General features: G+C 41.8%; 1 protein-coding gene across 1 annotated transcript in view; it reads left to right on the top strand.

Moving 5' to 3' along the window:
* EFCAB7 (EF-hand calcium binding domain 7) overlaps positions 1-24,457 on the top strand; it is a 57,367-nt gene that overhangs the window by 24,460 nt on the left and 8,450 nt on the right. Inside the window, exons 7-11 of the mRNA XM_015416179.1 lie at positions 321-445; positions 10,125-10,266; positions 11,279-11,388; positions 12,722-12,879; positions 13,060-13,193. Coding sequence (XP_015271665.1) covers positions 321-445; positions 10,125-10,266; positions 11,279-11,388; positions 12,722-12,879; positions 13,060-13,193 — 669 coding nt within the window. The remainder of the gene's footprint in view (positions 1-320; positions 446-10,124; positions 10,267-11,278; positions 11,389-12,721; positions 12,880-13,059; positions 13,194-24,457) is intronic.

The following is a 24,457-nucleotide window of genomic DNA, read 5'->3' as shown; positions in this document are numbered from 1 at the left end:
TAACTATTAGTTTGCAGGTGCTGGGGGGCAGCCATAAGGGCAGGCTTGGATCTTTGGCGGGCTGAATACGAATATAGATTGGGTGGCTGGCATAGGGGAATGTCCTTTTTTTAGTATAGGGTCAGAACTGGCATCCAGAGGCCAGTTCCGGCACAGAATCTGTCTATGCTTGGAATCTCTCTACCTCTCAATAAACATATCTTCCTGCTACAAGAGTGTTGTGGGAGTGATTGCGTCTAGGACTTGACACTCTGTACTGTTGATGAACATAAATATTGATAAATGAATACCAAGTAGTGCAAATAAAATTTGTGTTCTAGGTCCCTGCAAGTCTTCTTTGCAGCCTTCCTTAGCCCCAAGTTGCAAAATCTCTGTGACATCCACTATCAGCATGGGTGCCAGCAGCAACAAAAAATCCAAGCTAATTGAACCAAATGCAGTAAAGGTACATTTTTGTTTGTTTGTTAATTCAATTTAACTTGCGCTTCTTGATTTCAAGTACACCCATCGCATTTTAAATAGAAAACTATGTCTCTCCCTTTTATAGCTTATGTTTTATTAACTGCTTGTCAAGGGCAACAGTGTAGCATACAGAGATTTCTGGCTACAAAATATTATAATAAACATTTGTATATAATGTTGGTTTTGCTGACATTCTGTTACTTAAGATCATTTTTCAGGTGTGAATGTTTGCTCAAACGTAGCATGTTTTTCATAAAGGAAAGCACTCTTGGATAAAATTGTTAATGACTGTTTGAAAAATGAAAAATTGAATAATTTATTAGTACTTTAAATGCTTAAGTAGCCTGAAAGATTATGTATCACAAACCTCTATAAGAAAGGTAATTGAAAATAAATATCTTCACACCTACTCCGATAAGAAGACATTAATTGGTAAATATACACTGTAGCCTGAAAATATTGACTTAGTAAAAGACTAATAAGTTTTACAAGTAAATTCTTTTAAATAAGTCATTCATTCAATATCCATTCCTTTGGGAGAAAGACAACAAAGTCACTTTGCTAAGTCAATATTTGTAGTGTTAATATTGATCTTTTTTCCTTTTGTTTTCCCTTTCCTGATTCAACCTTTACTAGTTTTCTTTCTACAGAAAATAATAGCTAGAGAAATATGAAACATTAACTGGAAACTGCTAAGATACATTAAAAATGTGCACCTTGAGACCTCTGGGCAAGGGGAAAAAATGGTTATGACCACATAATATAACTGCAGGTAGAAGACTGAACTGATTGTTCTCTGGAGTTACATTTTTGTTTCAAATAACAACTCTGTATTTGTTATTGAACTCTGAAGTCCTTTATATCTTTAACATTGCTAGACAGTGACATTTGTTCTATATTAAAATTTAAAAACATCCTCTCCAAGGATTTTTTTTCTGTGTGTTTAGGTATCGGTACCCCTATGCAATTTAGCCTGTAATTCCAGCATGTTCAAAGATGATATGTAGTGTGTGAAAACATGGTTTTCTGCTAATAGTAACTGAATGTGTTTCAACAGTCTAACAGAGTAATAATGAAAACTAGCTTTCCAAGTGATTATGACTAGAGAGTGATCACAAGACTAGGCTTTTGTAATTAATTAGTAAAGTTCCCAAATATTAGTTCAGTGTTCTGTGCAGATTTGCCATATTTTTAATTAATTAAATTTTGTCTTTGGTTAGGACTCGTACATGAGTAATGGATCAGTAAATTATTGCATATCTGTGTAGTCACACTGTCACTAGCATCCAGTACTGTTAACTTGGGGAAAGGGTTGCTATACTTAAAGCTGTAAACAGCAAAAGACAAATTCTTGTGTAATGAAAAATAACTGTGACAAGAATTAGACTTGTATGGGTAGCTATTTGTAGATGAGTTGGATTGGCTTTGCAAGATATAGGAGTTTGTAGGAATTTAAATGCATGTTCCATAGAGTTTTTTGGAGTTGTAGATATTTATCCCATGGAATAAGAATGCTGCCCAATAAGGGTCCATGTTTTATTAATTAGTATTTCAAAAAACCACAGAATTAGTATTTCAAAAAACCACAGCCTTGTTTGCAATGTCCGAAGTTTTTTTCAACTTTTTTAGCAACATAGAATCATGGAAGGGATCTCCAGAGCCATCTAGTCCAACCCCCTGAACAATGTAGGAAATTCACAAATACCTCCCCCTCTGAACCCACAAAAAACCTCCAGGATCCCTGACCAAACTGGCCCGAAGAAAAATTGCTTCCTGACCCCAAAGTGGCAATCAGCATTTCCCTGGGCATGCAAGAAAGGGCCACAAGAACTAAGCACTGAGGCAACCCTTCCTGCCCTCCCTCTCATGATCTGCCTAAGTTCACAGAATCAGCATTGCTGTCAGATGGCCATCTAGCCTCTGAAAACTTCCAAAGAAGGAGAGCCCACCACTTCCCGAGGAAGCCTGTTCCACTGAGTAACCACTCTGTCAGGAAGTTCTTCCTAATGTTTAGCTGAAAACTCTTCTGATTTAATTTCAACGTGTTGGTTCTGGTCCAACCTTTTGGGGCAACAGAAAATACCATCCTCTATATGACAGCCCATCAAGTACTTGAAGATGGTTATCATATCACCTCTCAGTTGTCTTCTCTGCAGTCTAAACATACCCAGCTCCTTCAGTGCTTGGCTCACGTGGCCCTTTATTACATGCCCAGGGTAATGCCAATTGCCACTTTGAGGTCAAGGAGGAATTTTCCTCCAGGCCAGATTGGCCCAGGGTCCCTGGAGGTTTTTTGCCTTCCTCTGGTCATAGAGCAGGGGTAACTGGGGAAGTGTGTGTGTGGGGGGGGTAGTTGTGAATTTCCTGCACTGTGCAAGGGGTTGGACTTGAGATCCCTTCCAGCGCTATGTTTCCATGTTTCTTGTAAATTATAAGAATAACTGGTATATAGCACTATTACAGTGCAATCCTAAACAGAGTCATACCCTTCTAAAACGATGGACTTCAGTGGAATCAGAAGGCTGGAACTCTGTGTAGGATTACATAGTTACTGATAGAGAGGGGCTGTCACTCAGTAAGCACATGCCTTATTCATGCTAAGTAATGCTATGCACTGCTAATTACTTAAGAGCTCTTCCAGTTATTCTGGTATATAAACTGGGCCTGTGTGTGATAAATTGTGTACATATGCATCTGAAAACTACCAAAAGGTGCTCAAGTTCACTGTCCTGCAGCGAAACAGAGTTTAGTTGTTAGTAGAAGTGTGCAAGAAATTTTTTTTATTTTTTTTCAGATTCGGGTATATTGGACCCAAAAAATGTTGGTATTTCCTAGTATTCACGAATCCCAATACCAGTATGGTATTCAGATTCAGTAAATATTCAGGAATCCCAAATGTATTCAGGTCCATTATACCTTATGGGGACCATTAAGGTCAATTGCAAATCTCCCGGGATATATTCAGTGGTCGGGGGGGGGGGTAGAGGCACCAAATTTGAAGCATAGCTGCTGTAGCCTGTCCTCAAATGAACCCCCAAGTTTCAAAAAGATTGGACACGGTGGTTCAATTCTATGGGCACATAAAGAAGGTGTCCCCATCCTCCATTGTTTCCAATGGGGAAAAAATAGCAAGGCGATACAACGCCAGCAGAATGTCCCAGAGAATCTCTGTAGTAAGAGCACATAAGAACATAAGAGAAGCCAATGTTGGATCAGGCCAATGGCCCATCCAGTCCAATACTCTGTCACACAGTGGCCAAAAACACTAGGTACCATCAGAAGGTCCAGCAGTGGGGCCAGGACACTAGAAGCCCTCCCACTGTCCCCCCCCCAAGCACCAAGAATACAGTGCATCACTTGCTCCAGACTGAGAGTTCCTATCTATACCTTGTGGCTAATAGCTACTGATGGATCTGTTCTTCATATGTTTATCCAATTCCCTCTTGAAGCCATCCATGCTTGTAGCCGCCACCACCTCCTGTGTCAGTAAATTCCATGTGTTAATCACTCTTTGGGTGAAGAAGTATCAGAGAGCTCAGTGTTCTGAGGTAAAAAAAACAACAGTTACAGGGGACTTCAGAGAGCTAATGACAGTTGAACAAATCAGGAGTGGCCAAGAACCCACGCCTCTTGGTCTAGGATCGACATGTGCTGGATTTCAGCATCAATGACAAGAGATATTTTAGAAGCTGAAATAATGCCAGCGTCATTTGCAGATCACAATCCTATAACCTTAGAATGACAAGATATACCAAGAAGGCTTAGATGGACTTTAAATACAGCAATACTAAAGAATGAAAAGTTTGTAGCGAAAACTAAAAAAGAATTTCAATTATTTTTCCAAAGAAATATACAACCAGGAATGGCTTTGAGTACAGTCTGGGAGGCTTTTAAGGCATACGCAAGAGGTCTGATGATTAAAGAGGCAGTATACCAAAGGAAGCAAAAAGAGAAAGAGTATTGTCTCTTAAGGGAGCAAATAAAGAAACAAGAACTGGAAATGAAACATGGTCTAAGTAAAAAACAGAATAAAGAAAAGCTAAATATCCTCCAACATAAAATGAATTGTTTACTAGCCCTAGAGATAGCCAAGAAAATACAATATGCAAAATTATTATTTTTTTTGAAAACGCCAATAAACTCACGAAATGGCTAGCGTATAGACTTTGGAATGAAACACACAAAAAAAACAATAAAGAGATGAGAAAGAAGATATAAAGAGCAAAATGGAAGACATTAAAAAAATATAGTGGAAACCTATTATCAAGAACTATATAAAAACATACCATCCTCCCAGATTGAAATTAAAGAATACATTGTCAAACATAAACCAAAAAAATTTACTGAAGAACATAGGAAGATTTTGAACCAACCAATCACGATGGCAGAGGTTATCGAAGCCCTAAGAAAACACCGGCTCCAGACGGGTTTCCCGCCGAATTTTATCAGACATATGAAGACCAACTGATAATGCCCTTAAAAATGGTATGTAGTGAGGTTATGTTGAAAGAAGAAACATCACAATCTTGGAAAGAAGCATTGATATCTTTGATCCATAAACATGGCTTAGAACAGAGGTCAGCAACCCGCGGCTCCGGAGCCGCATGCGGCTCTTTGGAACGTTTGCCTCGGCTCCGGGAGGTGACTGTGACAGCTTCATGTATCCCAGCAGCCCTTGCGAGTCGCCGAATGACGAAATATGGCTTAGAAGAAACAAAGATCCAAAATTACAGACCAATTTCTCTACTTAATGTAGATTACAAGATATTTGCTTCATTACTAGCTTCCAGACTAAGGAGAGTGCTGTCAGAACAATACATTCTGACCAGGCAGGCTTTTTACCATACAGACAAATACAGCAAAATACAAAATTAATACTGAACATATTAGAGTATTATGAGGCCCATCCGGAAAGGCAACTGGCATTGTGGGGGGGTTTTTTGACATGGAAAAAGCCTTTGATAACGTCTCTTGGGACTTCATACCTGAAGTATTGATAAGTTCCCAGACTGGAACAGAATTTTACAAAATGGTGAATTCTATATATAAAGAACAGGAAGCCAAAATAAATATCAATGGAGATCTTTCACAGAAGATCCAAATACAGAAAAGGACAAGGCAGGGGTGCCCGCTCTCACCATTACTGTTTATTTTGATACTTGGAGTCTTAAAGGACCAGATAAGAAGTGACAACCAAATCAAAGGGCTGAAATTGGAAAAATCAAAAATACAAACTTTTACTCGATTAATAAATTGATTTTGACGATACAAAAATATGGTAAATTAGCGGGTCTCAAAATCAATTTTAAGAAAACAAAAAATATTGGTAAAAACATGACTAAGGCTCAAGCGGATAGCCTCCAAGAACAAACAAGAATAGGGATCTCGAAAATGATTAAATATTTAGGAATTCAATTTACGAACAAAACAAGTTATCTAGTGGAAAATAACTACAAGAAACTGTTGAAAGAAATAAAAGAAACTCTCCAAAAATGGAACCAGTATCAACTGTCTTTCATGGGGAAAATAGCAGCTATCAAAATGTGTATCCTATCAAAAGTGTTATTTTTATTCCAAACCATTCCGGTCATAAAAGACTACAAATACTATAAAGAATTGGATAGACTAATAGCTCACTTTATTTGGCAAGGTTCCATTAGAACCAAGGATTAAACCAAAAGTCTTGCAAGATCTTAAAAGTAGAGGGGGATTTGCACTTCCTGATTGGCTGTTATATTATAAAGCAGCGACCTTGGCATGGGTTAAGCAATGGATAACTTTAGAAAATGAAAGAATGTTAAGAATAGAGGCACATGATTTACGTGTGGTACGAGAAAGCTAAGATACACAAATATTTTGAAACACATTGGCTTAGGGCGTCTCTACTTAAAATCTGGAGGAAAGTCAAAAAACGGTTTTATATAAAGACCCCGAGATGGGTCGTTCCATTAGAAGCCCTCTTAAATCCCAATTCAAGCAGAAAAGAAAAACTAAATACATACCATGAATTATTAGAAAAGAACTTAGAACTTAATAAACCCTTAGACCAAAATTGGTGGCAAGCGAACCAAATCCAATCCAGATACACACAAGATTAAAAAAATAGGCTTTTATAGTGAATACACAGAACTGGACAAGATTGTTTTATATACTAATAAGAAATTTATTTTAAAAATGTATACATTTTTGTTGGAAGACAAAATGGCTGATGAAACAGTTAAAAATGTCATGATAAAATTGTTAGGATAGTATGTTGAATGCCTGCACTGATCTAGCAATAGAGAGTCTAGCCCAAAGAAGTCTACTGTCCACACGGTTAAATGTAGAAAGTATTTACAAGTTTATTTACAAGGTTGTTGGTGATGCTGGTATACACAAGCAACGAGCAAAGTGCTTTGCCAAGTATCCACATATCAAGAGGGAACTCAATAGACTGTACAGTAACTACATATATACATGTCAGTAGCCAATCAGTACCTTGTGCCGAGTCATTCTGACTCCAGCTCTCCAGCACTGGCTAAAACTAGTTTGCTCCAGTCTTATCTGTAAATTAGGAGATGTCATCTGTCAGGCAGATGCATATGATCTGGAACAGCTTATGTCTTAGTACATCAACAAAAATGGGCCGAAGATATAGGGCATACAATCAATCTTGAAGATTGAGAGCAGATCTGGGGGGGAAAAGCCTAAAAGTGACTAGAACGGTACTGTATGAGAACATATGTAAATTGTTCCAGAGGTGGTATATTACACCTTCTAGGATAGCGAAAATTGACCCGAAATACACAAGTTTATGTTGGAAATGCCAGAAAAAAACTTGGATCATTCTATCACATATGGTGGAATTGCCCAATAACGAAATGTTACTGGATAGAAGTACATGGAATTATCCAAGCAAGTTTACAAATCAATATTCCGTTCATACCAGAGCTTTTTCTTCTAAATATACCACCAAGAGAACATAGAAAAGAAGATGTACACTGTATAATCCCTATCATTGTAGCAGCAAGAATTTTATTTGCAAAACATTGGAAGTCACCAGAGGTGCCTACTAGAACAGAAACTTTAAACAAAATATTACAAGCAGCTGAAAACGCCAAACTTTTGTTTCATTTAAAAGACAAATCAGAGAGCCAATTTCAGAAAACATGGTCAAAATTTTATAAATGGATAGATAATCAGAAAGGAAAATAAGGTAGATAGTTAAATGATAGAAGGCTAAAGGAAAAAGACACAGAACTTTTAAAGCTAAGTAGAGGCGAATGGAGTGAAATCGGAATACTGAATCCGGAATATGTATGATATAATTCATTAAATATAAAATAGAAAAGTAGAACCTTTAACCTCACAGGGGCGAGGGTGTTAGGTGCTGGTTTAGGATGTATTGTTTTGATTTTTGGTGGTGGTAAGTGAAGTTAAAATATTGAACATTCGATTAACTTGTGAGACAACAATGTTATGGGCAAAATAAAAAGGAGTGGCCAAGAACCGCCTTTGAGGTAAAGTTAAGCTGCTGGCCCAGCCTCTCTGATGGCTTCCAACACACTTCCCCCACCTCCACAGTGACCTCTAATACTCCTCCCCCCTCCCCCTCCTACACTGGACAGGCAGCTGCCTGTCAGGTGTAGGAGAGGAGGTGGGGTGGCTTCCAACACACTCCCCCCACCTCCTATACCTAACAGGCGGTTGTCTGTCAGGTGCAGCCCCTCCTCCACAGTGGCTGACAGCTGCCTGTCAGGTGTAGGAGAGGAGGTGGGATGCTTACAGCCACTGGGAGGTTTGCTCAGCAGGATTGCCTTAGCACTGCTGCTGGCCCAGCCTCCCCGGTGCCTTTAAATACAATCCCCCCCAACACCAGACAGGCCGGTGTCTGTCAGGTGTAGGAGCAGGGCCAGGGTATGAATGTTTATGGGGAGATAGTAAAGGACATTTCTAGGAGCCTTTTTGATGCGTGCCTCCCTCCTGAACCTGAAGAAATGTCCACCACATCACCACTCCCTTACTGCCCCCAAGAAAGCTCCTGGCAAACATCGAGCCAGATACACCAACGCTACAAGGAGGAGGCAATTTAGGAATGTGGCAAATACATTTGCGCATTGTACTCCTGCAGTGCACTGAGCTGCACAGGCCAAATACCAGCAAGATCACCCTGAGGTGCTGAGAAGAACACAGTCTCCATATGAGCAAAACAATCCAGGAACATAAGTAGAGAGGCTATCACTTTTGTGGAAGGTGGCAGGAGTTGACTTAACAGACGACTGCTTCTTAAATGGACAGTTCTATGTGGCCTGCTCCAGAGTGAGCTCACCAAGCAGCCTGGCGATCCTAGCACCTGAGGGCAGAACCACCAATGTGGTCTAGAGAGAGGTCCTTCAGTAGAGAGGGAAAAAAGTACGTATGTCTCACTTCAGTTCTTATACTACAATCTTCTCTTTTAGAATTCCTACAACAAATGTTACATTTCAGACTTCACATCATCAGTATTATAACTGGATTTACAGAACTTAAATACCGTAGCGAAGCACGGGTAGCAGGCTAGTTAGTATATAAAAGAGCAAGCTGTGGAACCTTCAGTCCTCCATGTTGCGGTGTGTTGCAAGTAGATACAGAGTAGCACGTGTAGGAATTAGGTGTTACAAAACAAACCTAGAGAAATATGTAAAGACATGGGGAAATTATATTTCTCCATACACTCATTTCTGTAATAATCTGCAGCTGAAAAGAAGCCTTCTCTTCACTTCTGTATGAAGAATCTCAGACAAAATGACTGAGGGGGATGCCAAATGGATTCTGTCCTAAGCCGAAATTGTGTCCATTTGTCTAATGCCCTTTCACTGCTCAATAATATAGTTTTGGTAAATGTGTAGTTTCATTATTAGTGTAACCTTTTGTGTATCCCATGTTACTCACTTTACTGAAAACAATACAATGCAAACAGCAACAGGAAAGACACTAGACTTCCCCAGCCCATTACTGGTTTTAGAGACTGCAGCACCACCTTATGCCTTCTAGAAGCATAACCGGCTAGAGTTAGTTTTGCAGAATTATACAGGCTATCTGCAGTGTGGACAATGTTTTGTATAGAATGAACGAAAAATAATTTGTTCTGCTCTTTGAGAAGTTATCAAATTCCTCCGGCTTGTAGTAATTGCTTGTATTGTTTGAAACATTAATCACATTCTAAGGTGCTAAAGACGGATATAAGTGTGAATCAGAGAGTGTTTCTTGTGAGCTGGAAGATCCCTGTTCAGATCTTGCTTTATCAACAAAGTCAATACATTCAGGTTACTTATATTACTTAATGCTTTTAAATTGGGAAATGTTTAAAATCTGTTTTAACTTTGTCCATTTATGCCTTTGCATTTTGGTTACTACATTGTGCACCACCTTGAGTCCAAAGAGATGGGGGAATAGAAATGTTTTAAATAAATAAATTAGACTTCAACTTCCCAGTTTATCCAAAGGCAAAATTAACTTTTATATAAGACTGTATGTAGTAAACAGGTTTAGCAAAACATCCAGAAAGAAAAGGAGAGAAAGCTTTAGAATTTTAACAGTGTCAAAAGCACTCAGCCAAGAGATAGTATTGTGACTATCAAAGTTCACTGCTTTACTGAGAGTCATATAATTTGTAATGTACTAACTATTTGATTTGTCATTAGGAATGGCATTGTACATATTCCAAAGGATGTTTCTACTTGGAAGATAATAATGACATAGTTAGTCATAAATACAAGTTATTTTTACCCCAGAGATCAACAGTATGTATCACCATTAAACCTGTATGTTTTAGCCAAATGGAAGGTAAGAATGCTTATTTTTTTCCAGAAATGGGAAAGTGAGGGAAAATTCTGTAGTTTCATAGAACTGCTTATAGGATAGACAGTGAGTGATGGCCTCATCTCACAGGAACATAGCAACAAGGATAAAATTTTAGTGTTTGCATAATTTAATATCTTCATGCAGCAATCAAAAATATTTTTATATGTTAGCAGTTTCCTTGCATACAAAACCTTTTAATAAGAATCTCTAAAACATAATGGGTTGGATCCAGAGATGCATCCACAGAAGGCACTGATGGGGACATCACCCCCACTTCCCACAGCAGCCATTTCCAATCTCAGGAAAGTAGATTCCCCACACCCTGTGTGGAATAATAGCCTCTTGGGTTAATTGGCTGCAGTGAGCAGGGGAAAGGAGGTGAAGTTGCTTCCTCCTGCCTCTTGTGTCAGTTGCTTCCTCCTGCCTCTTGTGTCAGTGGAACAGAGAAAAGGGTGTAATTTTGACCCCTTTTCCCCTCCTCACTGCAGCCCTCCAACTCACATGGCTGTTACTGCATGTGGTTCCCATAACTCCAGGAATCAGCTTCCTTGGGGACAGAAATTACCACTGGGAGGGGAAAGTGAAGGAAGATGCAGGGGTCATGACTCACTTGACCTAGTTTACATATGGATTCAAAAGTACTTTTCCACATATGGAGGGTAGCTCAAGGAAGAGCTGGTTCATAGCTTGTGCTACAGCCTACAGTGTTATTCAAGAAAAGTAAAATTCAGTCCAAATGTGCTTTTCTGCTTGTACAATAAGTTTCCCAAGTAAGAATTGCTACAGAAGCTCTATATTGTAGTCTATATGAATTGTTGAGCAGGCTTTTCCACCCATATTTCCAGAACAGTGCTAGCTGATACTTTCCTTCTGTTCCTTCACCTCTGGAGCTAAGTTTTTGGATTAATTTTAGATTAGCATCTAGATTCAGATGCATCTCTGTGTTAAGATTTTTGATTATTAGAGCAATTTTTTTCCACTTTTTTGTTTTCAGGAAAATGTTCTCCATGGTTAGCAGTGGACAGTGCTTTGTATATTTTAAAGGAAAATGAAACTGAGGAAAAACTAAACGTTGTGAACTTCACTGAGCTACGAAATAAAGAGGTCAGGGACATTTTAAATGTCTATACTAATGTAGGCGTATCCATTTTTATTTATGGGCAATAACGATATTGGGCTGTTCATGTTTCACATATAAGTCATGTCAAAATACATCAAGGGCAACCCTTCTATGCTTTTTCCCTCAAGAAAATGACTCAGTCACTAACAAAGTAGTCTAGCCAATATGTAAGCCAATCCTAAGGCAGGCCAAGATCCCAATGCCAGTGTAACACCAACAGGAGCACAGTTAGCTGGCATCCTATGCTCACCCAGCAGAAGTGAGGAAGGTAAAGAAAAGGTCCAATGCCAAGGTCAGATTGTATAGGAATTGCACTGGAATATATAGAAATGTTACCACCACCCACCAGTCATCTTGCAGTGTGGTGTGCCTGTGACAGGCAGAGATGGAAGCAGTCAACTGGCACATGCTGAAGTGGGCACTGCCCATGTCCAGAGCACAATGAGAAAGGGAACACCGGCACTGTAAGGAGAACTATGACATGAGCAGGAGGAGCCTGGGAAAAAGTACACACTGGGCAGCCCCACATCACTCCCTGTACCTCCATAACTCACTTGGTAGAGATAACCCTAAATAGAGTACCCAAGATTTCTTGTTTACAGAGGCTCAGTGGTGGGCAGGGGCTGTGAAGGCTAAGGAGCACCAGCCTTTTGCTAGGTAAATGAAATACAGACACCAGATCAACCATCGTATAAAAGGGATTGCTTAGCACCACTTTGGTGTGTTTGGTACATTCACTGGATAGGGTACAATATAAAGAATGTGGAACTTTGGCAACTGTAACAAACCCATTTTCAATGTTGCATTCTAATGCCTTCTTTAAGATGAGGTTCAGGCTGGGGCATAAGAAACTCAGAGTTCCACTGAGAGATAAAGGTACTGTTTGCTATAATAAACTTGCAAAGTGTTATTAGAATATGCTACTCTCTGAACATACAGAGGATAAATGCCAAGTTCACAGTATCCTTCAGGGTATTCGGAAATAGGCACTTGGTTTTCACCTTTTGTACTTCAACTACAGCAAACCCTGGCTGCCACATGAAGCCTTTCTGAATGGGAGTTTGAGCCTGGATTTCCAGTGTCCAAGCCTTAACATTCAAGGCACTACTCCTCAATGTTATGATCTTTGGTTTATTTTATAATCTGAGGTGTGTATGAATGGGAAATGTATACTGTCTGAGCACAGTGGTATGAGTACTTATAGTTGTGAATTTGTTACTCAAAAAAGACTTGGTGTTATGTGAATTTGTGAATTTGAAAAATAATGTGGTATTAGAAATTTAAAACATGCCATACATCTGTTTTGCTTTGTGGTAGACGTTTGGTTGGAGAGGGGAACTTGGAGCTGGTGTTTATTGGATAATTCCTTTCACCACTGGCTGTAGATTCAAGAAAATGAAAAAGCAAATTGCCAAAGAAGCCAAACTCATATATGAAGATGGGAATGGATGCTTGGCACTTACTAAGGAGTTCAGGTGAGGAAGGACAACTTTTGTAGAAAGTTTAGGCTTGCTCTTTCTCATGTCTTTGCAAGTGTTTTGTGTTGCTGAAATAATTCTTCACCCAAAACAACCAAAGAAGACTGCTCAGTAACAAATTAAATGAAGCAGGAAGCAGATTATCTGTAAAATTATGCTGTCTTCTCAACCTTCTAGAGCAGCCTTGTCAGAAATATTTGAAATGATTGATCTAGATGGGAATGGTTTTCTCAGCCTGGAAGAATACAACTTCTTTGAAATGAGAACCTGTGGTGAGACGTGTGATGAAGAAGCTTGGGTCATATGTAAACGTAAGTTTCAAATTGCCTTCATACAAGTATAACCTCTCTGAACATAATGACACCATCATTTACCCAGATGTCATTGGAGAGCTAAGAGGGTGAGATGATGAGACTGTTGGATTTAGTCAGGGGCAACCAATACAAATTCTGGCTCAACTACAAAACTTACTGGGTGATCTTGAACTAGTCATAGTCTCTTGGTCTTATCTTCCCCAAGGGGTTGTTGTCAGGCTAAAGTGAATAGGGGACCATACCTGCTATCCTGATATTTTGGACAAAGGACAAGTATAAAAATGTAATACTAAAAAGAACAAGAAAAGCATTATAAAATACTAGGAAAAAGGCCCGTTGTGGAAATAAATACAACGACCTCTAGAAAGAGGCTCTGGGCGGGTGCCCCGGCCTTGGACACTCAGTATCAATTTGCTGTGGTGACCTCAGCAGGGTATAATGACACTGAGTCCACCATTTTCTCCAGAGGAATTGATCTCTGCTACCTAAAGAACAGTTGTAATTTTGAGTGATCTCCAGCCCTCACCTGGAGATTGGCAACGATGGTTCCCCAGAAGGGAATAGTTGGTTTGGAGGGTGGAGTCTATGGCTTTGTACCTGTCCGAGGTCCCACGCCTCCTGAAACCTCACCCTCTCCAGGCTCCATCCCTCACATATCCAGGAATTTCCCACCTGGAGTTGGCAACCCTATCTCCCTCCCAGCCAATCATCAACCTACCTTTATTTCCCCCTCACTCTTCAGCTTTCCACCCCCCACCTCACACATGCAGCCTCTCCCATACTCTGAAGCCCTGACTGCTATGTCACATTGGCTGTCATATGGGGGCCACCTCAGCAGCATATAAGGATACAGAGCCCACCATTTTCTCCAGGGGAACTGATCTCTGCCATCTGGAAAGCAGTTGTAATTCTGAGTGATCTCCAGCCCTTGGACACATTTTACCTCAGAACAGCAAACTGTTTAGAATGTTAGAGGCAAAAGCCAATCAAGTCACATATGCAAATGACCTCTGTGTTCTGACTGGCTGTGGGGGGGAGAGGAAGAGCAAAATGTTTAGAATGTTGGAGGCAGGACTCAGGCAAAGCAGCCAGTGGATAGGGAGACCCTCTGAATGACAGATCAGAGAGCGAACTGATTTTGGAGCGTGTGGAATGTTCTAGAGAAGTGCCACCACCATTCGGCTTTTATTTATAAGGGAGATTCCAACAATATTTATTTGATTAAATGGAAGTGCTGATTACATGCGGTTATACTTATATGAGTTGGCATGGAAGGAAATATGGTAATACATCATTTAGTTTCAGATAACTGTTAATGGTGGCTTGAATGTATTCATACAAAGCATGGGTGCACAATTCAAGCAATTACAGGAGCTATAATGAATTTTAACATGAGCCAAACATTGTTGGCACTTGGCTCTGTTGTGGCCCACATAATGGCAGGGGGGGGGATCAGAATGCTGCCCCTCAGCTGTTCTCTGGATTGACAGGTGATGTTCTCCCCTCCACTCAAAATTTCTCCTTGCATCTCCGGAGCTTGTAAACATAAGCCACTGGTTTGGTGTAGTGGTTAAGTACACGGACTCTAATCTGGGAGAACTGGGTTTGATTCCCCACTCCTACACTTGCACCTGCTGGATGACCTTGGGTAAGCCATAGTTCTGGCACAGCTGTTCTTGAAAAAGAGCAGTTTCTGTCAGAGCTCTCTCAGCCCCACCTACCTCACAGGGTGTCTGTTGTGGGGAGGGGAAGGGAAAGGAGTTTGTAAGCCGCTCTGAGACTCCTTTGGGTAGTGAAGGGCGGGATATAAATCCAATCTCTTCTTCTTCAACAAGAAATTAACCGATTTGAAGCATGTGGGTTGCAGCAGTGAAGTTTCTGATATGGGTTGTGGTCAGAACACTGTCATCCCACACAACACAGAAGAGTTGGTGTTCCAGCCCCACCTTCCCCTGTGGAAATAAGTACAAGGTGAGAAGTTCCTTCAGTGAGGACTCTGCCAGGCTACATGCTGTGCACCTATGATATATATCATTATTTTTCATGTTGAAATATACCATGCGGTCATAGGTAAAGGTAAAGGTTCCCTTGCTCGAAAACCAGTTGAATCCGACTCTAGGGTTGCGGTGCTCATCTCCATTTCAAAGCCGAAGAGCCAGCGCTGTCTGAAGATGTTTCCTATGTTCATATAAACCAGTATTTGAAAATGTGGTGGCAAGTATTCCTCTGTCTCCCTCCCTAGTTTTTTTCCCCCTTGTTCTTCTGTGCTTTTGTTCTACTGTTAATTCAATTCAGTTATTTTCTTTTTGAGATTATCTCTTTCTCTCTCTGGTATCAGAAACAACACCTCAGTCCCTTGACAGCCATTTCCAGCCTGTCTTATAGCTCCTCTATTACTTTATGCTTTATTTTTGCCACTGTAATTGTGCCTCAGGTCAGACTGTCAGATGCCCTTAATACTGGGTGTTGGGTGTCAAACATGCGGCCCGCAGGCCAAATCAGGCCCTCGGAGGGCCCTGATCCAGCCCACAAGGCCCTGGCTGTTTCCTGCTTCCTTTTCTAGTTCTGCTGCTGCTGCCACATCACAGCTTGCTTTACCAGTCTCTCTCAGTCCCACAGGAGAGATAGATAGGCAAGCCTCTCCTGTGCAATTGAGAGGGTCTGGTAAATAACTGGTTGAGGCTCCTCCCCCTCCTCCTTCCAGGGGGATGGAGGGAACAGCCAGAGCTCACATCCTGGCCAGGCTGCAGGAGACAAAGGGAAGCCTTTCTTTCCTTCCACTGGCTGAGGCTCCTCCTTGAAGGGACGGAGGGAGTGAAGGAGGGAGAGCTTTCTTTGCTGGGCTGCCTTAATCGCACAGGAGAAATACTAGGCACCTTTAAGACCAACAAAGTTTTGTTCATGGTATGAGCTTTTGTGTGCCTTGCTACAGTGTGGGTGTTTTGTTGGGCTTTTTATTTCAAGGCTCTCCTGGGTGCAACTGGGTTCCTCCCCCTTTCCACTGTATTCAAGCCCTCAGGATCCAGTCTTTCCCAGTAAGAAAGTAATGTGAATTCTTTCAACAAGCCAGTGAAGTGGATTAGGCTAAGAGTGTGTGTCCAGACCAAGTTCACCCAAAACATTTCCTTTGTAGGAAGTTGTAGTTATTTCTCTGGGAAAGACTATAGTTTTGTAGACAAACACATGGACCTCAGTCTGTGTCAGGATGCCTTCTCATGTTTTTCACCAGTACATGAAGCAACTTATGTACAAAAGGTTTCAATGCCCAGCTATTTTATGTTTTCCCCTGGGTCCTAGGCTCACAACATTGAGCATGACATTTCTGTAATGAATGTCAATAAATCAAAAGTAAGTTTGCAACTTACAGATGCACACCTGAACAGCATACTCAAGATTGCTACAGCACAGACATTTTGATGCAGTAATTCAGAGCAAGAGGTGTCAGTTATCAGAGACTGTTAAACAGACAAAATATTGCAAGAGTGCTAGTGTTTTAGGCATGTCTTATTTAAAGTTAAAAAAATCTTTAATTGTGTTTGTGTCCTTTATAAAGTTTATATCTCTGCTACCTGGCATTACATTTTATGACACATCACACATGTCCCGACCCAACAAGGTCTCATTTATGTTAGATCTGGCCCTCATAACAAATGACTTTGACACCCCTGCTTTAGGTTCTTCAACTCTCACATTAAGACATTCCAGATGATTATTTGATTGTACAAAAAATGTACAGTTGTTACTTATTTGTTGTGTCAGATCCAACCCCTCCAGTTAATTTTTTTTCATTTTCCCAGCTTTCAAAGCAGCAGTGTTTTGTTAATGGGAAAATATGGTTTTTCTCCCAGTTAGCACATCTTTTACAGGCTGAGGTGCTGTGTGGAATGTGGTTATGCAAGTGTTACATGTATCTGTTGGCCAGCATTGGGTCCCAGGGTATGGTTGGAAGGCATGTGATACAGCTTCCTTGCTGAAGCTCAGTTGGTCTGGGTCTTTCTAGTGCCTTTTCATGTAGGCCACATTGAGTTCTGTGATGGAGAAACAGAGACAGATACATGTAGTAAAAATAAATTATTGGTGATAATCTAATTCTCAACAGTCCCCTCTGCCTTTGGGTACTTATTTTCTCAAACAGAGGGCACACTCTCCCCCAACAGGTTTTTCTACAGACTCAGGGGACTCTGTGGGTCTGCAGAAAAAACTTTTTAAAAAAACCCTCAGGGAGGGTTGAATTCCCCCCATACCTTTTGAAATGGCTGCCACAGGGATCTACTCCAGGCCCTGTTGCATCAACAGTGAGAGGTAGATTGGCTGATAGCCAGAGAGAGATAATGAGTGGGGGAAGAGGGGAGGAAGCAAGAGCAGAACTGGAGCTGGGATTGGGGAGGATTCCTCCTGCAGTATGAATGGCTAAATAGCAGGGGGATATTTGAAAAGAACATCTGAGCTTCTCACCCCTACTTCTTTTGCTGCAGGCTCCACTGTCCTCTTAAAACTTGGGGGGGCTTCTTATTGTTTCTCCCCCTCCACCAGCTCAAGAAAGACTGGCTGGCTGAAAGTGAGACACACAGAGAAAGACAGAGAGAGATAATGGGTGGGGGGAAGAGGGGAGGAAGCAACAGCAGAACTGGAGCTGGGATTGGGGAGGATTCCTTGCTGCCACTCGCCTGTCTCTAATGCTGTTTTTCCTGCAGTACGAATGGCTAAATAGCAGGGGGAAGTTATAAAAGGACATATGAGCCTGCAGCTGCAAAGCCTTGCAAGCGAGAGAGAAGGATTGCTCTCACTCCAATCTCTGTAGCTGCAGGCTCCGCTGTCCTTTAAAAACATTATCTCCAGCTTCTAAGTGCTTACCCCACCAGCTTACACAGTGCTTCTTCCCACTGCTTCTCTCTTCTGACTGACTAGAAGCTAGAGGGAAGTTATAAAAGGACAGCTGAGGCATCATTAATCGATAGGTGGGCACAATGACTGAGAGGTAGGGGAAAGGTTGACAGGAGGCAGGATTTCCTCCAACCAGTGTCAGTTTGTACACACCACCTTTCAAAACGTTCCTTAGCAACCCTGACAGACAAACTGTCAAAGACAGCTGTGGTGCTGTGGGTGAATGTGGACTCATCTTGGGCTGAAGAAGACAGGAGCCCTGCAACCACACAGTTCTCCATGGCAAGGTAAGAGACTGAACAAGCAAAGGTGCCTCAGGCTGATCCATTGATAAACCAATGGCCATTTAAACAGCTCCTTTTGGCAAGGGCACTCAGAAGGAGAGTGTGGTACAGGACACCTGTAGCACCTCAAGACCTGCAGTACCCAGTAAGGCAGTCTTTGAAATCTCACCTCACATAAACAAACTGTAATTCCCAGGCAAACTCTTCTTTGAAGCCAACTTCAGTCAGCTGGCTGACTATGCACAAGGGAACTGAACAAGGCTAGATGGCTCTTCTTCCAGTATTCAATAAAGAAAAAGAAAAAGGGGGAAAGTGGGCTCCAACTGTCCCTCCCCTTCACAGAAGGCTGTCACAGAGCTGCCTCTTCCCTTAAGAGAACACTGCTCTGAACAACTGATAGAATCTCTGCCTTTTTTGTCAGAAACAACAATCCCTCATAGTACCATACAGAGCAATACATGCCAAAAATACCTCACAAAAGAGGATGCCCTGCCAAAATGAGAAAATCCAAAAAGCTAACAAATTACTGCAGGAAAGCCATTTAAACGGCAACCAACTATACTATGAAAAAGACATTAATAATATGCAACATTTTGTTGCAGGTCCCCACTTGTCTTATATTCTAATAGCAAAGTCGGCCAATCTTTGGAAACTTAAATCCAGTGACTGGAGCTGTGAATGGGCAAGAGAGATCTTCCTACAAACCTGAAAAGGGCCCCAGGTTTGCAGAAAAGTATGAACAAAAATACATTGGGGCTTTAAAAATCCAGAAATGATAAAAGGAAGCACCTGTAACTTTAAGCTTCCCTCAGTGGCTGTTGCTTGGCAACCACAGTATTCCAGGCTGGATTCTGTCAATATAAGGCGGGGGGAGGCGGCAGGACGGATTCCAGGCCTATTTTGGCCTTTGAGGGAGGACGCATTAGGGCCTGGCCTGACTTAGGTTGCCAGCTCCATGCTGGGAAGTTGCTAGAGAATTTGCAGTGGAGTCTGAGAAGAGCAGGGTTGGGGTGGGGGGAGAAGAGGCCTCAGCCAGATATAACACCACAGAGTCCACCTTCCAAACCAGCCATTTTCTTTAGGGGGACAGAGTCTGGCAGCAACCTCTGGGTGACTTGATGCCACCTGACTTGCATGACTTAACTAGGCCTGGCTGCTTGCAACTGTTCAACCGCAGCCACCCTATGAAAACCAGTGTGGTCTAGCAGTTAGAGCTTCACAGTAGGGTCTGGGAAACCCAGGTTCGAATTCCCATCTTACTGTGGAAGCTTACTGGGTGATTTTGGACCAGTCACAGACTTTCAGACTAACTTACTCCTCCGGGTTGTTGTGCAGATAAAAATGAGGAGAGGAGAATAATGGAAGCTGCTTTGGTCCCCATTGTGTGGTGTATTGCGCATTGTACCTGGGTTCTGGTTCTTATAATCAATTTTTCTCCTCTGTTCAGTGGTTATTTGTATTGCTTTTTTAGTTTATATGGTAATAAATAAAAGCATTTTTTAAAAATGAAGTAAATAAGCTGAATATGGGAGGCAAATAATAGGTCGGTGAATAGCTGAGACGGAAAGAATGAGGCAGGTAAATGGGAGATGATATGGGGGCTGCCGTGGGGACATAGTGTGTGTGGGGGGGATACAGGGGAAAGTTAGGGACCCCCCCCCCCAAGTCCTTGAGAGTTCCTCACCATGCAAGTGAGCCTGGCCCAGTGGCTGGCACCACGCAACTATGTCATAGTTTTCCTAGGTGGAGGCTGCTGTGTGGGGAGATGGACAGCTTAAGGCAGAAGGGCAGATAAGTCAGTTAGCTTTTGGGTGGGAATAAGATAAGGAGCTGTGGTGGCTCAAGTGGTTAAGATGCTGAACTGCAGGCTGTGGAAGGTCAGTAGTTCAGCAGTTCAAGACCCGGGTGCCGCATGATGGAGTGAGCTCCCATCTCTAGTTCCAGCTCCTGCCAACCTAGCAATTCGAAAGCAAGAAATTGCAAGTAGATAAATAGGTACCACTTCGGTGGGAAGGTAACAGCGTTCCGTGCGCCTTGGTGTTTAGTCATGCCGGCCACATGACCACGGAAACATCTTCGGACAGCGCTGGCTCTTCGGCTTTGAAACAGAGATGAGCACCGCAACCCTAGAGTCAGATTCGACTGGCTTTCGAGCAAGGGATTCAGAACCTTTCGAGCAAGGGATTGTGACTGCAATAAAGAAGGCCAATGCTATGCTGGGGATTATTAGGAAGGGTATTGAAAACAGATCAGCCAATATCATAATGCCCCTGTATCATAATGCCCCTATATAAATCAATGGTGAGACCTCATTTGGAATACTGTGTGCAGTTCTGGTCACCACACCTTAAAAAGGATATTATAGCTTTGGAAAAAGTGCAGAAAAGGGCAACTCGAATGATAAAAGGGTTGGAACACTTTCCCTATGAGGAAAGGTTAAAGCGCTTAGGGCTCTTTAGCTTGGAGAAAAGACGACTGAGGGGTGACATGATCGAGGTTTATAAGATTATGCATGGGAAAGAGCAGGTAAAGAAAGAGGTACTTTTCTCCCTTTCTCACAATACAAGAACCCGTGGGCACTCCATGAAATTGCTGAGCGGTCGGGTTAGAACGGATAAAAGGAAGTACTTCTTCACCCAAAGAGTGATTAACACATGGAATTCACTGCCACAGGAAGTGGTGGGTGCTACAAGCATGGACGGCTTCAAAAGGGAATTAGATAAGCATATGGAGCAGAGGTCCATCAGTGGCTATTAGCCACAAGGTATAGATAGGGGCTCTGGGGCAAGTGATGCTCTGTCTTCTTGGTGCTTGGGGGGGCAACAGTGGGAGGGCTTCTAATGTCCTGGCCCCACTGGTGGACCTCCTGATGGCACCTGGTATTTTTGGCCACTGTGTGACAGAGTGTTGGACTAGATGGGCCTTTGGCCTGATCCAACATTGGCATCTCTAAAAGAAAAAAAAAGAACCGAAAAAGGTTATATATGAGGTATGAATGGGCCCTTGTTTGTTATTTTAATTTATGTTGAATAATTACATGTATATTTTTGTATGTTTCATAATTAGATTTTTAGAGTTGGCCCTCTTCTATTCTTGACTAACCTTTAAAGGTTCTGAATTCTAGGTTTAGGTTCAATTTTTTCCCCCTTTTTTCTTCTTTGTCCTTACTGATTATTTTGGGATTTTAGCTGAAATGGCCCAGAGATTTTCAGGGTCTTTTAGCTGCACAGAGGATCAGATAGCCTCATTAAAGGTCTATCTTATTACCCCTTGTATGTTTTTATATTTATATATGAGGTATGAATGGGCCCTTGTTTGTTATTTTAATTTATGTTGAATAAATACATGTATATTTTTGTATGTTTCATAATTATATTTTCAGTGCTGGCCCTCTTCTATTCTTGACTAACCTTTTTAGGTTCTGAATTCTAGGTTTAGGTTCAGTTTTTTCCCCCTTTTTTCTTCTTTGTCCTTTCCAGCAAGGGAACCTTTACTTTTACCTTAAGATAGGGTTGCTAACTCTGGCTTGGGAAATTCCTAGAAATTAGGGGGGTGGAACCTGGACACAGTGGGGTTTGAGCAGGAGAGGGACATCAGTGTGGTGTAGACTGCATCCTCCAAAGCAGCTGTTTCTTCCAGGGGGACTAGGCTTCCCAACCTCCAGGTGAGGGGTGGAGATCACCCAGAATTACTACTGCTCTCCAGATGACAGAGATCAGTTCCCCTGGAGAAAATGGCTGCTTTGGAGGGTGTGTTCTATGGCATCATTCCATGCTGTGGTTGCTTCCCTTCTCAAACCTTGCCCTCCCAAGGCTCCACCCCCAACTTGGAGCTGGCAACCTGAAGGGGAACTGATCTCTGTAGTTGGGATATTCATTGTGATTCCAAGAGGTCTCCAGGTTGGAACCCTAGAAGGAGAGAATAAAGCAGGAAAAGGGGATAGGTTATGGGAGCTTTCAGGAAAGGGAAAAATGAAATAGTGGGGGAAGGGAAAATGAGTGTCAGTTATGCTGCCATGATGTTTATGGGCAGGAGTGCATTTGCTTGACCTGTGTACCAACTGCTGCTGCATTCCTTCGTTCCTTATTATCTCTGACCTTGTAGGCTGCCTGTGTAGTGTCTTCCCATCAATTACACGTGGGACTAGTTTCGATTCCCAGCCTTGGCTTTAACGGCCTGGGGTCCTATTCTCCCGCGTGTGGGAGTCAGGCCGATTGGCCTAGGGATGGGGGGGGGTGCATACGAATACCCTATGTCCCATTATGCTTGTAGGAACGTAGCCATTCCTAACAGTGATGATGTTACTGCCTTTATAGCTCTGACAATAAAGTATAACCTTATGATAAGCGTGTACTCATTTGCTTGGCTGTGGAACCTTACAATGAGATGCCTCCCACGAGTTCTTGCGGGTTCCCACTTGTGTAAAATAGATTTTCCTTGCACATCTATCTCCTGAACTGCACAAAGTGGGTTCTAAAACTATACATGTTCCAATTGAATGGCACCTCTTCACAGACAGAACTTCCAATTCCTCCATTCTGTTCACTTTTTGGATCTGCTTGGTATGCATTGGGTTTGTGCTCATACAACACATTACGTGACATACAAATTAATCTCACCTCGCTCATGCACACCTCTGTATATTCGCATAATCCCATGAGTTTGGATTGTAAGTGTTAAGAAAACTAATTGCAGCACTGCAATTACTCTTCAAACTGAATACTGATACACTTCTACTTAAGCTCCCAGTGTAGTCCAGCTTTATGTTACCTTTTACTTGATCTTATTTATTTAGATATTTAAACTCCCATTGGCAATCCAAAGCAGTTTACAATAGTGTTCTCTCTTCCTCCATTTTATCCTTGCACCAGCAATTCTGTAAGGCTGGTTATGCTGAGAGAATGACTAGGCCAACGTCGCACAGTGAGTGTCCATAGCAGAGTGGGGATTTAAATGTAGGTCTCCCAGATCCTAGTCTGACATTCTAACCAGTAATGCTACTGGTGCCACAAGTTAGGGAAAGTGTACTAAAGTAATTTTTTAATACATGGATGCCATGATTGATTGTGAAAACCCATTTGCCACCATGAGAACCCATTTGCCACCAAAGTGAAATCAAAATCCATAGTGGTAATACTATTCATTAACAGCACATTACATGTTCCCCTGGGTCCTCCTCAGTTCTGCACAATCCACATGGGGTTGCCCTTTTAGGAACTCAATTCATAGGCATGGCCATAAAGATTATGGTCATGGTATGAAGGAGGGTGGACTTCAGCCTCCCTCCTGCCATTTTCCTGAATTGAAGCAGTCTGGGGAGACTGCAGTTTGCCTCATTGCAGGCTCCAGATATACTGATGGGGTACACAAAGGTTTTCCTAGTGAGGCAAGTAGCAGTTCTCCCAGGGGCATTTCAGATCTGGAAAAGAACATGAGAGGGAAGGCATAAGCATCCTCTACCTGTGTGCTGCAGCCTTGATCCTAATGGGGCCTTGTGTGCCTGGGAATTGAGCTCCCACTGCTCACAAGTTCATGTCTGACGGACAATCCTCATTGCAGATGGGGACCCACCCCAAGGACTTTGTATTGTTAATTATAGCAATTTAAAAGAGAAATTGGATGAGTGGACATGGAGCAATGTAAATGGGCATTCAATGCTGAAGTGTATTGTGTACTACCACCAAATAGAACAACGTTTGAGACCAGTGGCAGCTTTAAGACCAACAAAGTTTAATTCTGGGTATAAGATTTTAAGTGTGCATGTACATGAAAGCTCATACCCAGAGTTCAACTTTGTTGGTCTTAAAGCTGCCACTTTTTGCCCAAACAAACCAGTACTTACACAGTATATAAATCAAAGAAACCCGAACAACTGTGTATAATTGTATACAAAACAAACTATATTAAATAAAGAATGTACAATCCCACTGTGTAGTGGTTATTTGCTGATACAATCACAAAACCATCAATTTCCTATGTCCATACCAGGTACAAAATCAGTTGTCCATGTACATCAAAGTCCAATGGACGAAACAGGCAAAGCTTGTCCAGATGCAAGAGCCACAATAGATGGTTTCAAAGTAGAATCAGGAA

Source organism: Gekko japonicus, unplaced genomic scaffold, assembly GCF_001447785.1.
Source record: "Gekko japonicus isolate JY-2015 unplaced genomic scaffold, Gekko_japonicus_V1.1 scaffold479, whole genome shotgun sequence".
Classification (NCBI taxonomy): Eukaryota; Metazoa; Chordata; class Lepidosauria; order Squamata; family Gekkonidae; genus Gekko; species Gekko japonicus.
This window is presented reverse-complemented; position numbering and strand designations above follow the sequence as displayed.